A 24194-nucleotide genomic window follows, 5' to 3' on the forward strand; every position below is an offset into this window, starting at 1 on the left:
TCATGAATATTGAAACACAAAGCATTTAATATTTTAATCCACATGAACCACATTGTTGTCTCATATGAATAGGATGATAGCTGCATTTGTAAATACTATCAATGAGTTTCTTATTATGTGTTTCATGTGGATTAAAATATTCAATGCTTTGTGTTTAAATATTCATGACAAATGAAATGTTTTAAGTGATTTTTGTACCAGATGATGGGCAGCATTTCTGTCGATGCATTTTTGTAGACACTGTGGCATGTTTGTATGCCCATGGCATACCAGCTCGCCGCCATGCTGTTCAGAAAGTTATGAACCTCTTCTTTCACCTCGTCGTTGGAGCTGAATTGCTGGGACCACAATTAATGCTGACATGTACTCTGAGTCTCTGAAAAGACTCAAACGGGCAATTCAGAACCGGAGAAGAGGAATATTGAGCAAGGGCGTATTTATTCTCCATGACAACGCTCGCCCACACATCTCTCAGCAAACAGTTGCTCTCCTGCAGCAGTTTCAGTGGAACATAATCACCTACCCACCCTATAGTCCTGACTTGGCACCCAGTGAGTATCACCTGTTCCCTAGGTTAGAAGAACATTTGGCCAGAAAGCGATTCAGCTCTGACGATGAGGTGAAAGAAGAGGTTCATAACTTTCTGAACAGCATGGCGGTGAGCTGGCATAACATGGGCATAGAAAAACTGCCTCCGTGTCTACAAAAATGCATCAACAGAAATGGCGAAAACAGCTAAATGTTCAAGCTGTAAACTAATGTAAACCATTGTAGAAATAAACATGTCTATATACTTATAAAAAAAGGAGACCTTACTTTTGGGATTACCCTCATACTAATAAAATCCAGTTAATGCAGTTCAGTGAAACTTTATAACTTCATAATACAATGCATTTTATATGTTAACATGAACATCATAGTTTCAAGACGGTGTACATACAGCACTTGAAATGTTGGGCATCTGTTATTTCTGCATGCCCTATAATTCAAATGATGGATTGAATTGGAACCTACTCCCCTCATGTAATGAGAACAAGTGTCATTTGGTCAGATTCATTATAAATGTACAGTCTGATTAGGTAGTGGTCTGAACATGTTATTACAATTTATGGTGGAGAGACTTTGTATTTGTAAACAGTAGCTTTTCCATTATGTTTGAAAAATATTCAGTGCTATGGATCTTTCATACTCTTAAAGTGGTTCTCTTTGTGCCCAGAGCTCATCAACAGATGATGTTGATGACCTATGACAAAATAGCTCTCATTCTATGATACTGCATACGCCTTTGATATGCCATGTCAAGTGGAGAGGTGGAACAAACAAATAGAGGTACACATCATTCTTCAAAGAAGGCTTGCACACCTGTGCCACACTGATCAGGCATTGTCCTGCTGGAATTGATGTCTGGTATTGCGTGAAGAGGGGTCATGTCTCAGACTGTACAACCTCTATGAAATAGTGATTGCTGTCACATTTCCTAAGATACATAGTTATCAGGGTGGCATGTTGTATCTAATGGCATTGCATGTCATCACATTTTGTATTTATCTGCTATACCTTTCAACATTAGAGTCTGACAGATTGCAATCATTACTGCAAATTAAACACATGGTCATTGAAATAGGTCAGGCTGAAGTGGGACTCACTCAAAATCACAACAATTTGACATTCACCATGTTAGTTATGGAATGTACTTACCTATTGCAGTCTAGGCATATACAATTTTTGGATACAATGGCTTACATGCTACCAGTCTAGGTTGCACCAGATGGAATAGGTGTTAAAACAATTGTCCAGATCCTCTCTTTTATGATCTTTAGTGCACACAACACAATATTGGGTGTTACTGTAGTAAACTATTTTTGTTGCCATTCATTTTAAAAACTTATCTAGTGTTTAGTAGTTTTAATATCAATATTAGATGGTTGACAAAACTTAGTGCTTATTCATAAGTCACTCTTCCCTTGGTCACACTCATTATGCATCTGGTGAATATGAGGCATTTCGTGTAAGTTTACCTATGGCTGCATTAAATTATTGTGCTTGCTAATAAGAACAGCCTTCGTTTAAAAGAGTGTTATTCACCTAAGCATGTGATACTGGATCTGTCTAGAGCAGCGTTTAGCAAAGAGCCACCAGCATGAGTAAATTGTTAGGATTACTTTCATGGATTTGTTACACAATTTGGTGTTAAAGATAGTAAGAGTTGATTTCTATGGCTATAAATAGTATCTTGGACAGTACTTACTGTGTTTCAGTGCTTGATGTGGGGGAATCAAGTTCCTAAACTAGCATAAAGTTGATGTTATTTGTAATGACTGAGCGTGTAATAAGAGGAATACCTTCCATGTTTTGGTGGATTTTTGTAGCTTTGTTTGAATGGAGCACTGTTCTGCCTCGAGAGTGGTTTGCAGACAAACTCATTTGGGTCTTCAGCAAATCCCATATCCATCTCCACAAAATAGATAGATAGAAGCAAAAGCTGTCAAAATTGAAGGTAGTGCAGTTATCTTTGCATTTTCATATTTTAAACTAAGCAGATAATGAAAGTTAACTGGCAACTTAAAACTTTGCACTGGAGTGGCATGTGGACCCATCTTCTCCTGCCAACTGAGCTTTCGAACTGTTGCTCACAATCCATGCTCACAGTTTAAATTCTGTCAATATGTCTCCCTATTTTCCAAGCTTCACAGATGTCCTCTTGTATTTGTTGGTGGACTGGTGCTACATTAAGAAAAGATACTATTGGTTTAGTCACAGCCATGAGGATGTTTCCATCGACAATGAAGTACACTGTTCTGAAAACTGCAGGCAGTTTCAAATTGCCCCCCCCTCCCTCCCCACTGGGTCCTACTCTTTTGTGGATATATGCATGGTGATCACGGGACCCCGAGCTAGTGCAGCTCTTGCCTTTCTGGGCTCCATACCTTCCTTTTCCACATCCTTCCCTGTCCCCATCCTTCCTCCCCCCCCTCCCTCCTCTCCCCATCTCTTCCTTCCTCTTCTCCCTCTTTGGGAGTATGTTTCGTGCCTACGTCCAGAGATGGATGCTTGTAAGACATAGTTTCTCTTCTTTGCTGGACAGTCTCTGTCCTCCCTCTGTCCTACTCTTTTCCTTGCCTCTTCTCTTTACCCTCTTCTCCACTGCAGCGTTAGAGACCTCGCTTCTTTCCTTTTATTTGTTCCTCCCTTTCTCTTCCTTTCCTCCCTGTTCTTGTCTGAAGGCCGACCCACACGTTCCCACGCGTAGCCAGTGACGGGGTAATGCATAATTCCCCATCCCGGGTAGACAGGTAGGACACGTACTTACCCCCTAGTAACGGCCAGATCCAGGGAGGGGTGATTACCCAAGATCGTACCTTCTGAACATGCCGGTTGGTCCCGCTGTCCATTTCTCGGAAGGTGTGAACAATCACCTAAGCCAGGAGTGCCCTCAGAGAGGCTCCCCACGAGGAAGGAGCACACCATCAGAGACGCCAGTAATCATGGGGGATACTTCCGCGATGGTTTCCTCTACATATAAAACTTCTGCTCACAAGTGAAAGATGAGTCTCAGCCACAGACAATGCTCCCAACAGTGCCACATGTCCTAGTTGTTTCTTGGTCTGATGAAGGTCAAGACTTCTCCACAGTCAACTCTTTCATTATTCAGAAAGGTATCGACACAATTGCAGGTCCTGAAAAGTCTTGTTCCCGATTAAGAAATGGCATCTTGTTGTTAGAAACAGTCAGTGCCCTCCAGGCACAAAAATTGCTGTGAACTCCACTGCTACACACCTTACCTGTCCAGGTGGAATCACACTACACTTTAAATTCATCAAGCGGGGTGGTTTATACACACTCACTTGACGGATCGTCCAATGAGGAAATTCAAAACTACCTGTCTGACCAGGGCATAACAGCTGTGCATTGAGTCATGAAAAGGGTTGACAAGGAATTGGTACCAACCCGTACTCTCTTCTTGACATTTGACAGAGTTCAACTTCCAACGAACATTAAAGCAGGATATGATATAATTTCATTTTGCCCTTACATTCCCAACGCTACATGTTGATATCAGTGCCAACGGTTTAATCATACCAGCCAGTTGTGTTCCAATCCGGCCAATTGCGTTACATGTGGCAGGGATACCCGTGAGGGTGATTGTCCACCTCCATCCCCTCATTGCATCAACTGTATGGGTGTCCGTGCTGCTTCCTCTAGAGATTGCCCTATTTTCAAAGAGGAACGAATTATTCAGGAAATCTGAGTGAGGGAAAAGGTGTCTGCATTTGCTGCTCGTAAGTTATTCGCCAGTCAAAAGCCCACTGTGCCCCCAGCAGGTAAATATAGCACTGTCCTTGCATCTCCTCGGCCTACTAAGGAGGCAGCCACGCAGACTTGCGATCTCACCTGTAGTGCCATGGTCGTCAGATCGGCCAGTGCAAAGATCGCCCATTCAACCTCCGCACTATTACCTGCTCACTTTATGGCTCACCCGTCATTGGCTCCTGCTAAATCACGAGCCCCAAAATCAGACGCCCAGACTTCCAAAAAAAGAGCCTACTCGCGAAGATTTTTTATGTATCCCGACTTCACAACCATTGATTCCTCCCTCATCTAACATTCTGTTTCCAAGAAGGCTCATAAGAAACAAAGTTCGTCTCCTCCTCCGCCATGGCATGTTTTCCCTCATTTCCAGTCAGTCCAGTTTGATCTCCCCTCTGTTGATGGCACTCCAGCATATGGGGGACTTATGATTCTTCTACATGATACTGTCCATTATCACCCAATCCCTTTAAATAGTTCCTTCCAAGCTGTTGCTGTCTGTCTTTCCCTTTCTGGATACACCTTCTCTTTTTTTACTGTATACATTCCATTGTCCACACTGATGGCAAGAGCTGATCTCCTTCATATCCTTGGTCAGCTCCCACCCCCCTATTTGCTGGTTTGGGACTTCAGTGCCCACCATCTGCTTTGGGGATCTCCGCGTCCTTGTCCACGTGGCTCTCTATTGATTGACCTCTTCCATCAAGCAGATCTTTTTTGCCTCAACACAAGGGAACCTACATTTTTGTTTGCTTCCACGACAAATTTCTCTCATTTGGACCTATCTGTCGGTACCGTTCAGCTAGCTCGGCACTTTGAATGGTTTGCTCTTACTGATACACACTCGAGTGACCATTTTCCACGTGTCCTTCAATTACAGCCACAACTGCCATCTATGCGCTGAAGACGCTTGAAGTTTTCCCAAGCCGATTGGACACTTTTCTCCTCTCTAGTGACATTCGATGACAGTCACTTTCCTAGCATCGACGATCAAGTCTCTCATGTTACAGAAGTTATTCTTACAGTCGTGGAATGTTCAATACCTTGCACCTCCGATTTGCTCCAGGTGGCTGGAGTCCCGAAACCTTTTAACACTTGCCCAATGTGGTTTCCGAAAGCATCGTTCTGCAGTTGACCATCTTGTTGCTCTCTCCACTTATATCATGAACCATTTTCTCAGGAAATGCCAAACGGTAGCAATATTTTTTGATCTGGAGAGAACATACGATATGTGTTGGAGGACAGACATCCTCCGCACACTGTTCTCTTGCGGCTTTCGAGGTCGGCTACCCCTTTTTATTCGTGAATTTATGACAGAGCACACATTTCAGGTGCGGGTGAACACTATTCTCTCGTGTACTTTCTCCCAAGAAAACAGGATGCCCCAGGGCTCCGTGGCAAGTGTTGTAATGTTTCCATCGCCATAAATCCAATTGTGGATTGTCTCCTTCTCGATGTCTTGGGCTCCTGCTTTGTCGACGATTTTGTGATCTACTACAGCTCTCAACAGACCAGCCTTCTTGAACGATGTCTTCAAGGATGTCTTGATCACCTCCACTCATGGAGCATCGGAACTGGTTTCTACTTTTCTCCCAGTAAGACTGTCTGTGTAAATTTTTGGCATCGCACGGAGCTTCCTCTGCCTTCCCTACATCTAGGCCCTGTCGATCTTCCATTCACGGATGTAGCTAAATTCTTAGGACTTAAGTTTGACAGAAAACTGTGCTGGTCCTCCCACGTTTCATATCTTTCGGCTCACTGTCTGCGATCTGTCAACACCCTCAGTGTTCTGAATGGTAGCTCCTGGGGAGCAGACCGAGTGGTCCTTCTCCACTCTGTCGCACCTTAGTGTGCTCGAAATTGGACTATGGAAACATAGTTTACTCCTCTGCTCAGCCGTCTATTCTTTGGTGTCCCAACTCTGTCCACCACCACAGATTGCATTTAGCATCTGGAGTTTTTTTACACCAGCCCCATGGACTGCCTTTATGCTGAGACTGCTGAACCTCCGCTGTCCAATTGGCGAGCTGTCTGTGAGTCATCATGCTAGTCATCTGTCTTCTATGCCTGCTCATCTGGCCCGTGCCCTTTTTTTCGACACCACCTTGGATTTAGGGTATGCAGGCCACCCTTCCTCTCTGCTACCATCGGGAATCTGCTTACATCAACTGCTACGTTCTCTTTCTTTCCACTTTCCTAAAACTTTCTTGACAACTGGGGTTATGGTGCCACCTAGGCAATGCCCTCTGACCTGCCTGCTCCATGACCTTTGTCAGCTTCCCAAAGATAGTACCCCTCCTCTTGTTTATCAGGCATTTGCTGCTCTATGTGCACAAATGGAGGATGCCACATTCATTTACACTGATGGCTCAAAAACAACATTCGGCATTGGGAGTGCCTATATTGTTGGCGACACTCCTAATAGATTTCGGCTTCCTGACCAGTGTTCGGTTTTTACTGCGGATCTTTACGCTGTTCTCCAGCCTGTCCAATACATCCGTTGCCATAAGCGGATTCAGTATATTATATGCTTGGATTCGCTCAGTTATCTCCTCGGCCTCCAACCTCTTTATCCTGTCCACCCTCTGGTTCACGGGATTCAGGACTGCCTCCACTTGCTCCACTCGGGGCGTCTCCATGGTGTTGCTCTGGATCCCAGGACATGTTGGTACCCGTGGAAACGAGGCAGCCGATATAGCGGCCAAGGCTGCAGGCTCGCTCTTCAGCCTGCTGTTCGCTTGGTTCCCTTCGCCGATCTACAGAGTGTTTTATGTTATTCTGTTGCTGTTTTATGGCACACACATTGGTCTACGCTTCCCGATAATAAATTGCAGGGCGTGAAACCTCTTCCATGTGTTTGGACCTCTTCCTCCTGACTTCGTCATCAGGAGGAGGTAATTTTAACTGGTCTCCTGATAGGGCACTGTCTTTTTAGCCATCGGCATCTTTTAAGTGGTGATCCTCCCCCACTTTGTCCCCACTGCTCTCAACTGTGGAGGGTGAGACACCTCTTACTTCAGTGCCCCTATTTTACTCGGCTATGCACCCGTTTACAGCTGTCACCTGATATATCTTCCCTTTTAGCAGATGACACGTGCTCAGCCGATCGCATCCTCGAGTTTATAAGTGTCAGTGAGATGACATCGGTCATTTGAAGCCCTTTTTTTGGGAAAACCCCCCCCCCTCCCCCCTTCTATGGTAGTTTTCTAATTTTCCTTCTGTTTTTAGTTGCTCCCATTTTTGAGTTTCATTCCCATTGCTGCTGATTTCCCATTCAGTTTTTTACCCTTCCCTAAGCCACAGAACGGGCGCTTATGACTGTAGCAGTTTTGCGCCCTAAAACCATAACAAAAAAAAAAAAAAAAAGAGTTTCAAACTGTATGCCAACCTGGGGCTGGGATTTTTCAAGGGCAATTCTCATAACAGCTGAACTATCTGGGCAGTTACTCATGAGTCACCTTTTCAGAAATGTCTCAAGTGGCGTGGTTTGAAGAAACTATTGTTGGGGATGAACAAGATTAAATTTAAGCAATAATAATTTAATGAGAGCTAAATTGCATTCACTACTGATGTCACTGTTTCTTTAGTGAAAACCATTTTCCTGTTCATTGTGCCATGAAGTTCGCATTGCTCTTTACCAAAATTTGTTTGAGCGTTGTAATTAAACTTTTACAGGTCTGCCCAAGTCTACAATATGCACAACAGTAAATAAGGTGTGTGCATCAGGAATGAAAGCTATAATGTTGGCAAGCCAAAGTTTGATGTGTGGCCATCAGGAAGTTGCCCTAGCAGGTGGCATGGAATCTATGTCAAATGTACCATTTTACATGAAGAGAGGAGAAACAAGTTATGGAGGTGTCAATCTTGTGGTAAGTGTACATTGTTTAAATTGTTCAGTCTGGCAGAAATCAACAGTGTGATTTCAGAGAGTCACTTAATGCATTACTTACAAACAACTGGCAATATTTTGTGTTTCCAGCAATGTGCTTCACCAGTAGACCAGTAGGCAGACCATCTGCAGCTTGAAAGAATACACATGATGAAAATCAGTAATCATCTGTATTGCCACAACTGAATATATTCCAATTTGACAAAACCAGCTTTTTGTGAGAGCTAAAGATTGAAGAAAATATGACACCAAATGGCTCTATAGCTAATGGCTTAACATTTATGTACATTGAATATATAGAAAAAATTAAAAATTTGTGCCAGATGGGACTTAGCTGGATTTCCTGTTTATCATGGAGAGTTAGTTAACAATTAGACTGTCTGAGCACATCTCCAGGCCTGGCACAAACTTTCATTGTCACTGATGTTTCCACATATTGTTTCCTGCTAATCACTAGCATAATTTCATCTCAATGCATTTTCATGTCAGTCCATTTAATTCATTCCATTTATGTTGACCTTTATTGCAATACGTATTCAGTATCACTCCAAATACAAACCCTGGAGTAAATTCTTTCTTGTAATCTTATTTATAAGAGTTTTTGGCCTCTTGATCAAACCCAATAATAAGGATGGAGGGTTGTCATATTACCAGATGGCAGTTAGCTGCTCCTTGCAGAGATCCCCTATGATCCGTCATGAAGAGTGATTTATAAAATTTGCTACATTGTAGGTTGAACAATTTAGTGCATTGATGGAATCTGCAAATGAAAGCTATATAGAATGGTGATGATTGTTGAAAAATACAAGAACTGGTGTTCTTGAGAGACTGTGAGGAGCTGTTGTGGAATGCCCCTCCCCTGTTACTTACACTGTAATTAGTACAGATTGTGGGTATGGCGCTTGTCCTGTGAACCCCTGTGATCAGCTTAATCTATGTTTATATTTATATAATAGAGGGAAACATTCCACGTGGGAATTCCCTCTTTCCTGATGAAGCAACCGTGGGTTGCGAAAGCTTGAAATTTGTGTGTGTGTTTGTGTTCGTTATTGTCTCTATCAACGTACCAATGTTTTCGTTTGGTAAGTTACAGAATCTTAGATATATGTTTATATTTACATATATATTTTTATCTGCAACTGTACAGTGCATAGCAGAAGCTTTTTTGTACTACATTGACCTGTCCCTGTCTAGAGATAACCATGTGAAGATCGTGGTGCATGATCCTTTGATTGTAGGACACTGTGATCCGTACAGTTTGTGTACATAATCCAGTCAGAATCAAATTAATGATACTACATATGCATGCTCAGTCAGTTAGAAATCTACCCATGCAAACTAAGTTGACAAGGCACTAAATGAAACCTGTAGGATTATTACAATATATTTGAAAACTAAGCCACTTGTAAAACTCTACCAGCTCGCAGGCATAGCAGCACCAAATACTCATCAGGAAGTTGCCACCAATGTGGAGAGAACTTGCCGGGCTTATCAGGAAAACCATTTCAGCAACTTTGCTTCATTTACGTACTGTACATTCTGCCAGCAGTGCAGCAGGTGACTCGGCTTTCAGCTTTCCTTGAATCTAACCCACTTGTTATATGAGTCTTTCCATGACAAAATGAAGAAGTCTGCCATAAAAAGTCCACAACAAAAAACTGTGGCAGTGAGTCTCAACAATGCATCACAGTGCGTACTAAGCTTCACAAGAAGAGTGTTTAATGTGAGTTAAACATGTAGACCATTAATATTTTTTCCTGTTTTTTCTTTTATTTGTGCAACATCAGTCAGCCTTCGTTTCATATTGAGACACACACACACACACACACACACACACACACACACACACACACACACGATTTGCATATTTTCATACAGTATCTTCATTGGTTTTAAACATTTAGCTTACATCATGATGTGCTCCCATCGTTGACATGAGATGTCATTCCAAATACCAGTTTAGTGTGGAACACACAACATTCATTCCTCCACACAACTTTCCTGGTGTGCACTGCTTGTGTTGTGCAAGTTACATTAAAGTGACTATATTCACTTACTTAACATTGTTCTCTGGATTTTATTTGTTTGCAGTCAAGTCATTTGACTGTAGATACTTAATGATACTGATGAGAAGCTGGACTGGGCTGCTAGTTGCCTCATGAAATGCTTGTAAGGAGCAAGTTTTGTATAGATTTATGTTGTAGCATCATCAAAATATGGTTGGCATTGTAAATTGTTGCTTAAAATTAGAATGTTAATTTAGAATGTTATAAATCAGTCACAACAAATTCCTCATGTATTGCACTTTTAAACAGTCAGTTAATTCAATATCCTCCATGGAAAAAGATATTCGCTTTTATCTTGAGGAAAAGAGATCATATGAGCTGATCGGAAAATTCAGTTCAATGTTTTCAACTGTCTGAACCTTCAATTTGTATTTTGTTTTGTTTGTTTATATCTGTTCTAGAGTTCTCATACAACTTCTGAAACAAGTAATGAGCTTTCAATTTATGTTTGCTGGAATGAGGACATATACTCATTAGCTTCAAAGATGTCAGCTGTAGCTAGAGGTGCAGTACACATTTCAGAATTCCATTACTCTGTCATCTTCATTTCATTTAGTTTTGTTTCTTGTCTGTTTAGGGAGAGTTAAGGGAATACAGAGTGAACATCGGAACGCACTTTGGGATAATGCAGGTTAGAAATTAAAGTTAGTATTTGTGATTGAAGAGCAGGAAGAGCAGAAAGGATCATAGATGTAGTAGTAGCAAAGTACTTTTTCATGGGCAGATGAGAAGAAAATTGGGATTTTGTTGGAGATTTTAAGTTGGTAATTGTTGCTGTAATTGGTAGTGGGCCACATAGTAGACGCTCTTGAGGTGGTTTGTCACAGTTGGTTAGCATAGAAGCAATTCACACATACTTAAAAGTAGATTTTTGTAAGAGCTGTTCATGTTGATATTTGAACCTTAGTGGTTGGGTAAAACTTGCTTTTTATATATATATATATATATATATATATATATATATATATATATATATATATATAACAGAGGGAAACATTCCACGTGGAAAAAATATATCTAAAAAGAAAGATGATGAGACTTACCAAACAAAAGCGCTGGCAGGTCGATAGACACACAAATATACACACAAAATTCAAGCTTTCGCAACAAACTGTTGCCTCATCAGGAAAGAGGGAAGGAGAGGGAAAGACGAAAGGATGTGGGTTTTAAGGGAGAGGGTAAGGAGTCATTCCAATCCCGGGAGCGGAAAGACTTACCTTAGGGGGAAAAAAGGACAGGTATACACTCGCACACACACACACATATCCATCCACACATACAGACACAAGCAGACATATTTAAAGACAAAGAGTTTGGGCAGAGATGTCAGTCGAGGTGGAAGAGTAGAGGCAAAGAAGTTGTTGAGAGACAGGTGAGGTATGAGTGGCGGCAACTTGAAATTAGCGGAGATTGAGGCCTGGCGGATAACGAGAAGAGAGGATATACTGAAGGGCAAGTTCCCATCTCCGGAGTTCGGATAGGTTGGTGTTGGTGGGAAGTATCCAGATAACCCGGACGGTGTAACACTGTGCCAAGATGTGCTGGCTGTGCACCAAGGCATGTTTAGCCACAGGGTGATCCTCATTACCAACAAACACTGTCTGCCTGTGTCCATTCATGCGAATGGACAGTTTGTTGCTGGTCATTCCCACATAGAATGCATCACAGTGTAGGCAGGTCAGTTGGTAAATCACGTGGGTGCTTTCACACGTGGCTCTGCCTTTGATCGTGTACACCTTCCGGGTTACAGGACTGGAGTAGGTGGTGGTGGGAGGGTGCATGGGACAGGTTTTGCACCGGGGGCGGTTACAAGGATAGGAGCCAGAGGGTAGGGAAGGTGGTTTGGGGATTTCATAGGGATGAACTAACAGGTTACGAAGGTTAGGTGGACGGCGGAAAGACACTCTTGGCGGAGTGGGGAGGATTTCATGAAGGATGGATCTCATTTCAGGGCAGGATTTGAGGAAGTCGTATCCCTGCTGGAGAGCCACATTCAGAGTCTGGTCCAGTCCCGGAAAGTATCCTGTCACAAGTGGGGCACTTTTGTGGTTCTTCTGTGGGGGATTCTGGGTTTGAGGGGATGAGGAAGTGGCTCTGGTTATTTGCTTCTGTACCAGGCCGGGAGGGTAGTTGCGGGATGAGAAAGCTGTTGTCAGGTTGTTGGTGTAATGTTTCAGGGATTCCGGACTGGAGCAGATTCGTTTGCCACGAAGACCTAGGCTGTAGGGAAGGGACCGTTTGATGTGGAATGGGTGGCAGCTGTCATAATGGAGGTACTGTTGCTTGTTGGTGGGTTTGATGTGGACGGACGTGTGAAGTTGGCCATTGGACAGGTGGAGGTCAACGTCAAGGAAAGTGGCATGGGATTTGGAGTAGGACCAGGTGAATCTGATGGAACCAAAGGAGTTGAGGTTGGAGAGGAAATTCTGGAGTTCTTCTTCACTGTGAGTCCAGATCATGAAGATGTCATCAATAAATCTGTACCAAACTTTGGGTTGGCAGACCTGGGTAACCAAGAAGGCTTCCTCTAAGCGACCCATGAATAGGTTGGCGTACGAGGGGGCCATCCTGGTACCCATGGCTGTTCCCTTTAATTGTTGGTATGTCTGGCCTTCAAAAGTGAAGAAGTTGTGGGTCAGGATGAAGCTGGTTAAGGTAATGAGGAAAGAGGTTTTAGGTAGGGTGGCAGGTGATCGGCGTGAAAGGAAATGCTCCATCGCAGCGAGGCCCTGGACGTGCGGAATATTTGTGTATAAGGAAGTGGCATCAATGGTTACAAGGATGGTTTCCGGGGGTAACAGATTGGGTAAGGATTCCAGGCGTTCAAGGAAGTGGTTGGTGTCTTTGATGAAGGATGGGAGACTGCATGTAATGGGTTGAAGGTGTTGATCTACGTAGGCAGAGATACGTTCTGTGGGGGCTTGGTAACCAGCTACAATGGGGCGGCCGGGATGATTGGGTTTGTGGATTTTAGGAAGAAGGTAGAAGGTTGGGGTGCGGGGTGTCGGTGGGGTCAGGAGGTTGATGGAGTCAGGTGAAAGGTTTTGCAGGGGGCCTAAGGTTCTGAGGATTCCTTGAAGCTCCGCCTGGACATCGGGAATGGGGTTACCTTGGCAAACTTTGTATGTGGTGTTGTCTGAAAGCTGACGCAGTCCCTCAGCCACATACTCCCGACGATCAAGTACCACGGTCGTGGAACCCTTGTCCGCCGGAAGAATGACGATGGATCGGTCAGCCTTCAGATCACGGATAGCCTGGGCTTCAGCAGTGGTGATGTTGGGTGTAGGATTAAGGTTTTTTAAGAAGGATTGAGATGCAAGGCTGGAAGTCAGAAATTCCTGGAAGGTTTGGAGAGGGTGATTTTGAGGAAGAGGAGGTGGGTCCCGCTGTGACGGAGGACGGAACTGTTCCAGGCAGGGTTCAATTTGGATGGTGTCTTGGGGAGTTGGATCATTAGGAGTAGGATTAGGATCATTTTTCTTCGTGGCAAAGTGATATTTCCAGCAGAGAGTACGGGTGTAGGACAGTAAATCTTTGACGAGGGCTGTTTGGTTGAATCTGGGAGTGGGGCTGAAGGTGAGGCCTTTGGATAGGACAGAGGTTTCGGATTGGGAGAGAGGTTTGGAGGAAAGGTTAACTACTGAATTAGGGTGTTGTGGTTCCAGATTGTGTTGAAAGGAATTTTGAGGTTTTGGAGGGAGTGGAGCTGGAAGTGGGAGATTGAGTAGATGGGAGAGACTGGGTTTGTGTGCAATGAGAGGTGGTTGAGGTTTGCTGGAAAGGTTGTGAAGGGTGAGTGAGTTGCCTTTCCGGAGGTGGGAAACCAGGAGATTGGATAGTTTTTTGAGGTGGAGGGTGGCATGCTGTTCTAATTTACGGTTGGCCTGTAGGAGGATGCTCTGAACAGCCGGTGTGGATGTGGGAGAGGAAAGATTAAGGACTTTTATTAAGGATAGGAGTTGACGGGTGTGTTCATTGGCTGAGTTGATGTGTAGGTGAAGGATTAGGTGGGTGAGGGCAATGGATTGTTCAGTTTGGAACTGGTATAGGGACTGATGGAAGGAAGGGTTGCAGCCAGAGATGGGAACTTTAAGTGTGAGGCCTTTGGGGGTAATGCCAAATGTCAGACAAGCCTGAGAAAATAGAATATGGGAGCGTAATCTGGCTAGGGCGAAGGCATGTCTGCGGAGGGAATGTAAATAAAACTTAATGGGGTCGTTGTGGGGGTGTTGTGCGGGTGACATGGTACTAGAAGGTCGAAAGTGTAACGTGAGGCTGAAATGAAAATGAATGTAAAAATATGTGGGGAGAGATAAAGGTGAAGTAGAAAGCAAATGGAGATCTGGTGTGAAAAGAGGCGAAAGGGGTTGGTTGGAGCTGGGTTATGTTGATCCTGTGGTGAAATAGTGTAGGTAGAAAACGATGTGCATAAAGGTTAGGTGGTTGTGTTGCCGCCAAAACACGTTAAAGGGTGGAGAAATTCGGGAAAATTTCGAAAAAACTACGTGAGGATGTATTAAAAGTAGTGGTATGGTGGTGGCAGATTATGGAAATGAGGCTAACAATTGTCTGGTGGAGAAATAATAACGTTAAAACCTGTGGGAAGCGGCTAAAAATGATCGGTGATGTGAAAAAACGGAAAAATTCCTTTCAACACAATCTGGAACCACAACACCCTAATTCAGTAGTTAACCTTTCCTCCAAACCTCTCTCCCAATCCGAAACCTCTGTCCTATCCAAAGGCCTCACCTTCAGCCCCACTCCCAGATTCAACCAAACAGCCCTCGTCAAAGATTTACTGTCCTACACCCGTACTCTCTGCTGGAAATATCACTTTGCCACGAAGAAAAATGATCCTAATCCTACTCCTAATGATCCAACTCCCCAAGACACCATCCAAATTGAACCCTGCCTGGAACAGTTCCGTCCTCCGTCACAGCGGGACCCACCTCCTCTTCCTCAAAATCACCCTCTCCAAACCTTCCAGGAATTTCTGACTTCCAGCCTTGCATCTCAATCCTTCTTAAAAAACCTTAATCCTACACCCAACATCACCACTGCTGAAGCCCAGGCTATCCGTGATCTGAAGGCTGACCGATCCATCGTCATTCTTCCGGCGGACAAGGGTTCCACGACCGTGGTACTTGATCGTCGGGAGTATGTGGCTGAGGGACTGCGTCAGCTTTCAGACAACACCACATACAAAGTTTGCCAAGGTAACCCCATTCCCGATGTCCAGGCGGAGCTTCAAGGAATCCTCAGAACCTTAGGCCCCCTGCAAAACCTTTCACCTGACTCCATCAACCTCCTGACCCCACCGACACCCCGCACCCCAACCTTCTACCTTCTTCCTAAAATCCACAAACCCAATCATCCCGGCCGCCCCATTGTAGCTGGTTACCAAGCCCCCACAGAACGTATCTCTGCCTACGTAGATCAACACCTTCAACCCATTACATGCAGTCTCCCATCCTTCATCAAAGACACCAACCACTTCCTTGAACGCCTGGAATCCTTACCCAATCTGTTACCCCCGGAAACCATCCTTGTAACCATTGATGCCACTTCCTTATACACAAATATTCCGCACGTCCAGGGCCTCGCTGCGATGGAGCATTTCCTTTCACGCCGATCACCTGCCACCCTACCTAAAACCTCTTTCCTCATTACCTTAACCAGCTTCATCCTGACCCACAACTTCTTCACTTTTGAAGGCCAGACATACCAACAATTAAAGGGAACAGCCATGGGTACCAGGATGGCCCCCTCGTACGCCAACCTATTCATGGGTCGCTTAGAGGAAGCCTTCTTGGTTACCCAGGTCTGCCAACCCAAAGTTTGGTACAGATTTATTGATGACATCTTCATGATCTGGACTCACAGTGAAGAAGAACTCCAGAATTTCCTCTCCAACCTCAACTCCTTTGGTTCCATCAGATTCACCTGGTCCTACTCCAAATCCCATGCCACTTTCCTTGACGTTGACCTCCACCTGTCCAATGGCCAACTTCACACGTCCGTCCACATCAAACCCACCAACAAGCAACAGTACCTCCATTATGACAGCTGCCACCCATTCCACATCAAACGGTCCCTTCCCTACAGCCTAGGTCTTCGTGGCAAACGAATCTGCTCCAGTCCGGAATCCCTGAAACATTACACCAACAACCTGACAACAGCTTTCTCATCCCGCAACTACCCTCCCGGCCTGGTACAGAAGCAAATAACCAGAGCCACTTCCTCATCCCCTCAAACCCAGAATCCCCCACAGAAGAACCACAAAAGTGCCCCACTTGTGACAGGATACTTTCCGGGACTGGACCAGACTCTGAATGTGGCTCTCCAGCAGGGATACGACTTCCTCAAATCCTGCCCTGAAATGAGATCCATCCTTCATGAAATCCTCCCCACTCCGCCAAGAGTGTCTTTCCGCCGTCCACCTAACCTTCGTAACCTGTTAGTTCATCCCTATGAAATCCCCAAACCACCTTCCCTACCCTCTGGCTCCTATCCTTGTAACCGCCCCCGGTGCAAAACCTGTCCCATGCACCCTCCCACCACCACCTACTCCAGTCCTGTAACCCGGAAGGTGTACACGATCAAAGGCAGAGCCACGTGTGAAAGCACCCACGTGATTTACCAACTGACCTGCCTACACTGTGATGCATTCTATGTGGGAATGACCAGCAACAAACTGTCCATTCGCATGAATGGACACAGGCAGACAGTGTTTGTTGGTAATGAGGATCACCCTGTGGCTAAACATGCCTTGGTGCACAGCCAGCACATCTTGGCACAGTGTTACACCGTCCGGGTTATCTGGATACTTCCCACCAACACCAACCTATCCGAACTCCGGAGATGGGAACTTGCCCTTCAGTATATCCTCTCTTCTCGTTATCCGCCAGGCCTCAATCTCCGCTAATTTCAAGTTGCCGCCACTCATACCTCACCTGTCTCTCAACAACTTCTTTGCCTCTACTCTTCCACCTCGACTGACATCTCTGCCCAAACTCTTTGTCTTTAAATATGTCTGCTTGTGTCTGTATGTGTGGATGGATATGTGTGTGTGTGTGCGAGTGTATACCTGTCCTTTTTTCCCCCTAAGGTAAGTCTTTCCGCTCCCGGGATTGGAATGACTCCTTACCCTCTCCCTTAAAACCCACATCCTTTCGTCTTTCCCTCTCCTTCCCTCTTTCCTGATGAGGCAACAGTTTGTTGCGAAAGCTTGAATTTTGTGTGTATATTTGTGTTTGTTTGTGTGTCTATCGACCTGCCAGCGCTTTTGTTTGGTAAGTCTCATCATCTTTCTTTGAAACCAGATTGCATGGATATTGTCTAAGGCATGTGTAGTTAGACATACTGCAAGTTTGGGGCATTCCAGTTGGCTGTTTCATTATATCAGTTCCTTTTTTAAATTCCCAGATTTATCTGGTTATAAGATGAGGTTTTATCCCAAATTTGGCATTAGAAAAATGCAGGATCTTCTTACGTTTGTTGATTACATTATTGCTGCTTAGGTTAACATTTTAATACAATGTTTGGCAACTGGGGTGACATGCAGATTTATTTGGAATATTTTGGATGGCTTAGAGGGAGTACAGTGACACTAGACTGGTTGAGAACTAAGACAAATGTGAGAAAGAGTGGTGAGCTGCTTGCATCATACTGCCAACCTTGGCTTTTCATGAACATCTGCCACATTTAAACTGCCTGAATCCATTTGTAGTCTGAACTGATTTGACTTTAAAATTGGACAGATAATGTATAGATTTTGCAGGAGACAGTGAAAGTCTACTTAGAAGCTAGTGGCATGCTTACATGTTTTGCACAGCAATGATGTCAGTGCTTGCCATGAGGTATGATACGAACAAAAGGGGGTGTGTCATAGTCTGGTTCTTTGCAGCAAATGAAAGAGCAATGAGCAGACAAGCAAGAGACAAAGGAATATTGTTACATTATCTCATCAGTATCGATACTAAATCTGCTTATATATATTTGGAAAAAACAGCTGTGTCCTCAGGTCCCACAGTAACCAAAACCCCAGAAATTACAACATATTGAGAAGAAACAGAAAAATATTTGTGACTACAGGGATTATAAATTTCATTGCTACTTATATGTGGAAATACATTGCCTCTTTGTCTCACCTCTCATTGATTAAATGAAACTGTCATGTCCTTGACAACACACAGTTGTCACATTGTCAGTCTGTGTGTGTTAGATAGACATCATCGTCACTGAAGGTGGCCCAATGTAGAATTTAGCACAGCATACAAATTAATGCTAATGGAAATATGTTCACACAGAATACGAAATGCAGCACATGAAATAAAATGTGAGCTTCAGTGAAGATGCCAAAGTTGATACTGCTCTGCCATACTGTTATTTTTCAAGCCTGGTTGCTGTGTTAATCAGAGGTTGTAAGATTTCTGCTGATTCAGCTGTAGAGAACTGAGAGGACAATGTATTGTTGTCATTCAGTTTCCTTATATTGTAAATGCAGTAAGAATAGTAAATTGTAGCAACTGATAATGGTTGATGATGACAGCTGTGACTCTGTTGAGAAACATGGATCTATGAGTTCACAGCTGGTTCATGCAGAAAATAGAATGCTAATTTAAAGTTAATGGTGAATCATGAGGCAGAGGCTACAAACAACTCTGCAGCAGGAAGGAAAATTTGAGACCGCATAAGTGAATTTTTGTAGGCGGTGTCAGATGAAGAACAAATTAAAGAATTGCAGATAATGAGGGGACCAAAATGGGAAATGTTTCATGAATTGGAGTACCATGTTTTTCAGTACATGCAAGAGATATGCAGTGAAGGCTTCCCAATTACTCAATAAATCATTCAAACTGGAACAGAAGAATAATTTTGATAAGAAGAAGAAGAAGAAGAAGAAGGAGGAGGAGGAGGAGGAGGAGGGTTGGGCTTACATCTTACATTAAAACGCAGAAAAATGCTTGCTCAGCAATTTCCCTTGGCATAAGATGAGAGCCGGCTGGTGTGGCCAAGTGGTTCTAAGCGTTTCAGTCTGGAACCGTGCGCCCACTACGGTCGCAGGTTCGAATCCTGCCTCGAGCATGGATGTGTGTGATGTCCTTTAGTTAGTTAGGTTTAAGTAGTTCTAAGTTCTAGGGGACTGATGACCTCAGATGTTATCTCCCATAGTGCTCAGAGCCATTTGAACCATAAGATGAGTATCGTATAATCAATCTACAGAACTTTGCTATTGCCATATATGTTATCAAATGTTACTGTTGATGTGAAGGGTATTAATAGTGTTCCTGTACCGTAATTACTCGTATCTAAGCCGCACTTTTTTTCCGGTTTTTGTAATCCAAATAACCGCCTGCGGCTTAGAATCGAGTGCAAAGCAAGCGGAAGTTCTGAAAAATGTTGGTAGGTGCCGCCACAACTAACTTCTGCCATCGAATATATGTACTGCTACACAGGCATGCTTTGTAGGCATAAAGATAAATACTGGCGCCAAAACCTCTGCGTCAGTAAATAAATTTAAAAAAAGGTGAAAGACGAGCCTTTTTTTTTCTCCGCCCCTAGTTTCAACCACTACATTTTCATTCATTATCCAACGAAGTAAATACAAATTCCGTGTTGTTCATCTTCGAATGTAGCAGAATTTCAATGTACTACGAAAATCCGACTGGCAATATGGCCAACTCTACGTCCTGAATTTTTTCCTACCTGTGAGAAGAGATGGTTGCTAATAGGAACCTGATGAAATGTGAATCACATACAGTATTCTCTTCACCATAAGAATAATACGAACATAAACATATTGCCATGTATTCTTTCATGTTTGCTGCTATCTCATTTAAATCCTGTCTGCCTAATAAACTACGAAACTAGAGTGAGACAACAGCAAACGCGGAAGAATATACATATCATGACATGTTTATATTCGTATTATTCTTATGCGTATTAGTGATACAGTCAGAAATGAAACACGACAATTGACTAAATTTTTAAATCTAACATGACTCTCATTTCTGTGCAGAATTTGATGTACTAAAGAAGCGGCCGCAAAGATTTTCAAACGGAGAAAAATTTTTGCCCAACTCTTGTTCAGAATATGTTCTATCATACGCAGTCTACTATTTGGTTCTTGTTGATCATTATCAAAGAAAGCAGCAGTGTAAGTAACAACAAATAGCAGTCTCTTGCCATTGTTTTGCTAATGAGGCGATTCCTCTCTCTCTCTCTCTCTCTCTCTCTCTCTCTCTTTTTTAAAAAAAAAAAAGCGGCTGTAGCGCGCACAAAAGCAAGCCATGCTGCGAGCGGCGACAGGCCGTAAACACACACTATAAGAATGCGACAAACAATGCATGACACAGTACCGTAATGCATTTTCAGCTTAGAGTGACATAAACATCTATAACAAAGAAAACGGCACTTATCAGATCAAAGCAAAATAAGCAATCGATTCAAACCAGACGAAGCACGTGAAAAAGGAAGGGTACCCGTATAAATACGGACGGAGCGCCTGACGCATAGCAAGGGTTACCTGGTAAAGCTTAACTGCTAAGCTTACGACTCGAACCAAACTACTGTAGGTGTATCATCATTCATTCGACCCAAATTGTGTTTCATATTACAATGGACCAACTTTGTTTCGATTTGGAAGTACGGCCTAAAACTTTTCTCTCTCCTTGAATTTAGAGTCTCAAATTTCAGGTGCGGCTTAGATTCGGGAAATTTTTTTTTTCCTTTATTTCGAGTCTCATTTTTTAGGTGCGGCTTAGATTCGAGTAAATACGGTAAGTTCTGGCAGTGGAAAGTCCAGAATAACAGTAATACTGGGCGCACTAGCAGATGGAAGGAGGTTCCATCCATATGGCATACTTTGCAGGAAAAAGATACTGAAACAAAAACTGCCTGCAAGACTTATAGTTAGAAGCCAACAAAGAGGTTGATGACAAATGACTTGATGCTAGATTGATTGAAGGTTGTTTGGAGCAGAATACCAAGCTCTTTCCTAAACAGAAGGAAAACATTGGTGCTCACTTCTTTCAGGGAACACTACAGCCAGGAAGTTAAGGATCTGACACCAAAGTACCACACATTCATGGTAATAATTTTGTGCAGCATGACCTTACAACTTCAAGTAATGGATATTGTTGAGAACAGACCTTTTAAAGCTCACATGTAACAGTTGAGTGACTTCTTGGAGACAGTGCCCATGCTACAGGGGGAAGTTAAAGAAACACTCAACATTCATGCTGAGCCAGTGGGCCCTTACTGCCTGGGTCAGAATCTCAAGTGAATCTGTTATAAAAGTAGTCAAAGAGTGCTGCATAATCCAATGCTATGGATGGCTCAGATGACAATATACTATGGGAGGAGTGATGGAAAGAAAGAAATGCCAGTGGGCTTACAAATGGAGATACTAATACCAGTGACGATGATTAACTTTTGTAGGCAGGTTCTTTCTATCAGTAAATAGTTTGTAGTTTTGATTATTCAGAATATGTGAAAGATAAAATTTTTTCTAAAAGCTTCTGAAGAAAAAAAGAAAAATGTTATCTTATAATACTCAGGTAAATCATGGTTCCAAAGTTCAATGGATTTTTATGTAATTTAATAACAGACTGATCATACTTTTATTGTTTATAACTGCAACATAATTATTCTTTGCGTATTATATTTTATATGAAATTAAAATTTTGTCCGTATCTAAAAAATATAGTTTCTCTGTTGGATAGATCCATATTAATTCAAAACTTATTATGCATGCAATGGACTGGATATCGGGGATGATGCTCAGCATATATATTTTCCATGATTAAGGGAAAGATACTTTCATAATCTGGGTTAAGAGTAATTTCATCTTTGGTTTCATTAATTTGTTTAATATGTTACGATAAAAAGCTAAATTCCCTTCTCCATTCTATTTTTAGAAATTATTTTCATCAACAAGTCAAAACTATTTTCCATTTTCAAGTTGGATACTACTTCTTTGTTTCTTTCTTTCAAGGATTAAGCTATTGATGTTCCAAACTCTCAAACAAAAGTCCCATCTTTTCCAACATCTTCCAATATCTGTCTGTCCCATTCAGGTTGTAGTTAAGGATCTTCTGGAAAAATTTTGAAATTTGTTACTAATAATAATCTGCACAAATCATTGCAATGAAGGCTCTTCCATCTTCTCACAAATGCTGACTGTAGCACAAATCTCAGCAGTAAGTATCTTTCATTGTGAAGGTACTGTTACTGCATTGCCATGTTGTTTGCATTCAACAGAGAAAGTTCAGTTGTGTCTGTAACTGAAGTACCATACACTATTAATAAAGCTTATTCACATGGATGTATTAATTATAACTGCTGTTAGACAAAATTTCTTACTTGTCATAGCTCAAGCAGAAGGGATACCAGTGTCAGGCACAGGCATTTGGAATGCTTCAGCATGAGGATACACTTCAGGTGAAAAATATGTTTAGGATGATAACTGAAATGTCAATACCAGTCTCTCTCTATTGGAGAAACTTACAAAAAAGTGAGTGTATTCTGAGCCTTAAGTTTCCTTTCAACTGTAATACTAATTGTTGGATTTGAAGACTGACACTACAGTAAAACTGTTCTTTGGTCATCTTTATTTATGAATTAAAATTATATCAAGATGTCATTAATTAGTCTGATTTGTGGCACAGTATGAGAAAAAAAGGGTTACTGACTAAAGCAGTAAAGAGTCAGCAACTCAGAGGTTTGGAGTATGTTCCCTGGCTTCTTAAAGGATTCTCCTAGATTACTCTTACTTTCATGTGTGACAGTAGGGTGTGAATGGGAATGAGCCAGGTTGTATTGTGTTTAAGATATCATCTTCAAAAATAGGTTCTTCTAAACTGGCTGGATGAGCTCATTCTCATTCAGTATGCTGAAGCTGATTAATGTGTGCTTTATCTTCATCATTTCATTGAAAAATCAAAGAAAAAAGGTGAAGAATTTGAATCAAAATTTCTCTTCCAGATGACAACACAGTGGTCAATAGTACCAGGAAGAACAATTAATGCAAACAAAAATGCCCTTTAGTTAAATTTTTTAAAATTTTCCATTGATCTCTGCATCTTAGCCTCTTCTTATCCAATTGTCAGACTGTGATGCTATACTTCTGACAATCCCCCATTTAAATCTTAACAGAAAACCAAAAGCTATCTGGAAAAATGTGAGACCAATAAATAAAGAAACAATGGAGACATACAGGCAGAAGCTACAGTTAGTTGACTGGTCTGAAGTATTCAACTCAGCAGATGTCAACACAAAATTTAATGTATTTATTAATTTAATATCAAATCTTTTTGAGGAGGTGTTTCCAAATAAGAGTCAGAGAAAATCAATGTAACCCTGCATTTATGCCATGGATTACCCAGGGCATAAAAATTTCATGTAAAACAAAATGAGAATTGTATGCCTCAGCCAGACAGTCTAACAATACTGCAGTGATGGGGCAATATAAAGTGTACTCTAAGATATTAAGGAAGGTGATCCAGAAATCTAAAAGTATGTATCTAAAAAAGGAAATTGACAAATCAAATAACAAAATGAAAACCACATGGAAATATGTTAAAAGCGAGACTGGGAAAAGCCTATCTGCCAAAGAAGTGATTAGCTTAAGAACTTGGAGCCTTTCGGTGGATGCTCCCGAAATGGTGGCTAATATCTTTAACAATCATTTCCTAACAGTCACCAACCAAATGGGATGCCAGGGTTCTGTAAAGAAAACTACAGAATACTTGCATAATACCTTAACTAACAAAATAGATGAGACACATCTTCTAAAAACTACAGTGATAGAATTAGGAAAAATAATTATGTCTTTAAAATGTAAAAATTCTGCTGGAGTTGACAACATTTCCAGCAAGTTACTGAAATACTGTTGTAAAGAAATAAGTACAGTCCTCTGCCATATTAGT

General features: G+C 42.3%; 1 protein-coding gene across 2 annotated transcripts in view; it reads left to right on the forward strand.

Annotated features, from left to right (window-relative positions):
• Nucleotides 1–24194, forward strand: part of LOC126237508 (acetyl-CoA acetyltransferase, mitochondrial) — a 118389-nt gene that overhangs the window by 59775 nt on the left and 34420 nt on the right. For both annotated transcript variants that reach the window (XM_049947668.1, XM_049947667.1), the window contains exon 4: nt 7984–8177. In XM_049947668.1, the coding sequence (XP_049803625.1) occupies nt 7984–8177 (194 nt within the window). The remainder of the gene's footprint in view (nt 1–7983; nt 8178–24194) is intronic.

This window comes from Schistocerca nitens, chromosome 2 (genome assembly GCF_023898315.1).
Source record: "Schistocerca nitens isolate TAMUIC-IGC-003100 chromosome 2, iqSchNite1.1, whole genome shotgun sequence".
Lineage (NCBI taxonomy): Eukaryota > Metazoa > Arthropoda > Insecta > Orthoptera > Acrididae > Schistocerca > Schistocerca nitens.